This window comes from Phytophthora parasitica, assembly GCF_000247585.1.
Source record: "Phytophthora parasitica INRA-310 unplaced genomic scaffold supercont2.437, whole genome shotgun sequence".
NCBI classification, from domain to species: Eukaryota; Oomycota; class Peronosporomycetes; order Peronosporales; family Peronosporaceae; genus Phytophthora; species Phytophthora nicotianae.
Window position 1 is genome coordinate 1 of NW_008649423.1, and position 920 is coordinate 920.

The 920-nt window shown below is 42.9% G+C and overlaps 1 protein-coding gene across 1 annotated transcript; it reads right to left on the minus strand.

The window, feature by feature from the left end:
- Positions 1-232: 232 nt before the first annotated feature.
- Positions 233-443, minus strand: PPTG_24953 (hypothetical protein; the record flags this gene model as incomplete). Its single annotated transcript, XM_008919021.1, has 2 exons — positions 233-288; positions 362-443. 2 exons carry the CDS (start codon positions 441-443, stop codon positions 233-235), a joined length of 138 nt encoding a protein of 45 aa, XP_008917269.1.
- Positions 444-920: the final 477 nt, after the last annotated feature.

The window sequence follows — 920 nt, forward strand, 5'->3', positions numbered from 1 at the left end:
TGGCAGTGATCGCTCTCCCGCCAGCAGTTTGGATTTCGCGCCAAATCTGTATAAATTTCTGTGAGTTTCGTACTTAGTTGTATATCTACAAATGATATGCTGGGAATCGTAATACAGCGTATGGATTGACTAATATCACACCGGCCTCGAATAGATCCACCGGCCTCGAATTGGAAGTTTCCCTTAAATGAAATGGATGTATATTACCATAGGCAAGCTAGTATTTTTTTTTTTAACTAGTATCAAGTGTCGACACTTGTCGGAATTGCTTCGTGTGTAGAATCCCTTCTAGGGAGCAATCGGTTAGGGATTGACAATATTCATCCCGTTCCCAGCCGATGATAGAAAAATCAGACTCTACCGAGGCAGTGTTGGGGAAAGATGTAGCCAGGATCCCACAAAAGCTCTGCAGCGTCTGAAATCGCTCTCTCAAAATCTTTCATCCTTCTTCAACAGTTATTTTACTGTCGTTGCACTTGGACAAATTCTTCGCAAGAACATTTTCTTCTATGACTATTTTTTTCGTAAACTGTGGTGGTCGCTTTCAATCGGTGTAATTTATTCAGTGCTCCACCCTGCTGCCTTCAGTCTAGGTTCGTATGTTTTAATGAGTCTGCATACCTTTGATGTGCGTATTGTTTAAAGGCAAGATTTGTAAAACCCTTTCGGCAGGCAACGGACTGATAACCTTTCCCACTTCTGCGAGCTTGACATTCAAACCTTTTAGTTTTGATTCTTGGGTCTTCAACAAAGCTGTCGCTCCTTTAAGACGCCGACACGCTGCCGATACTGCACGCTCGTGGTTTTCTTCCGCTTGTCTTCAGGTTTGGCTTCACGGCCAAATTTGATGCAAAAATTGCATGCTATGGCAAGTATTGCAGACGTTTCAGGGTGCTGCTCGGAGATTTTTAAACCATACT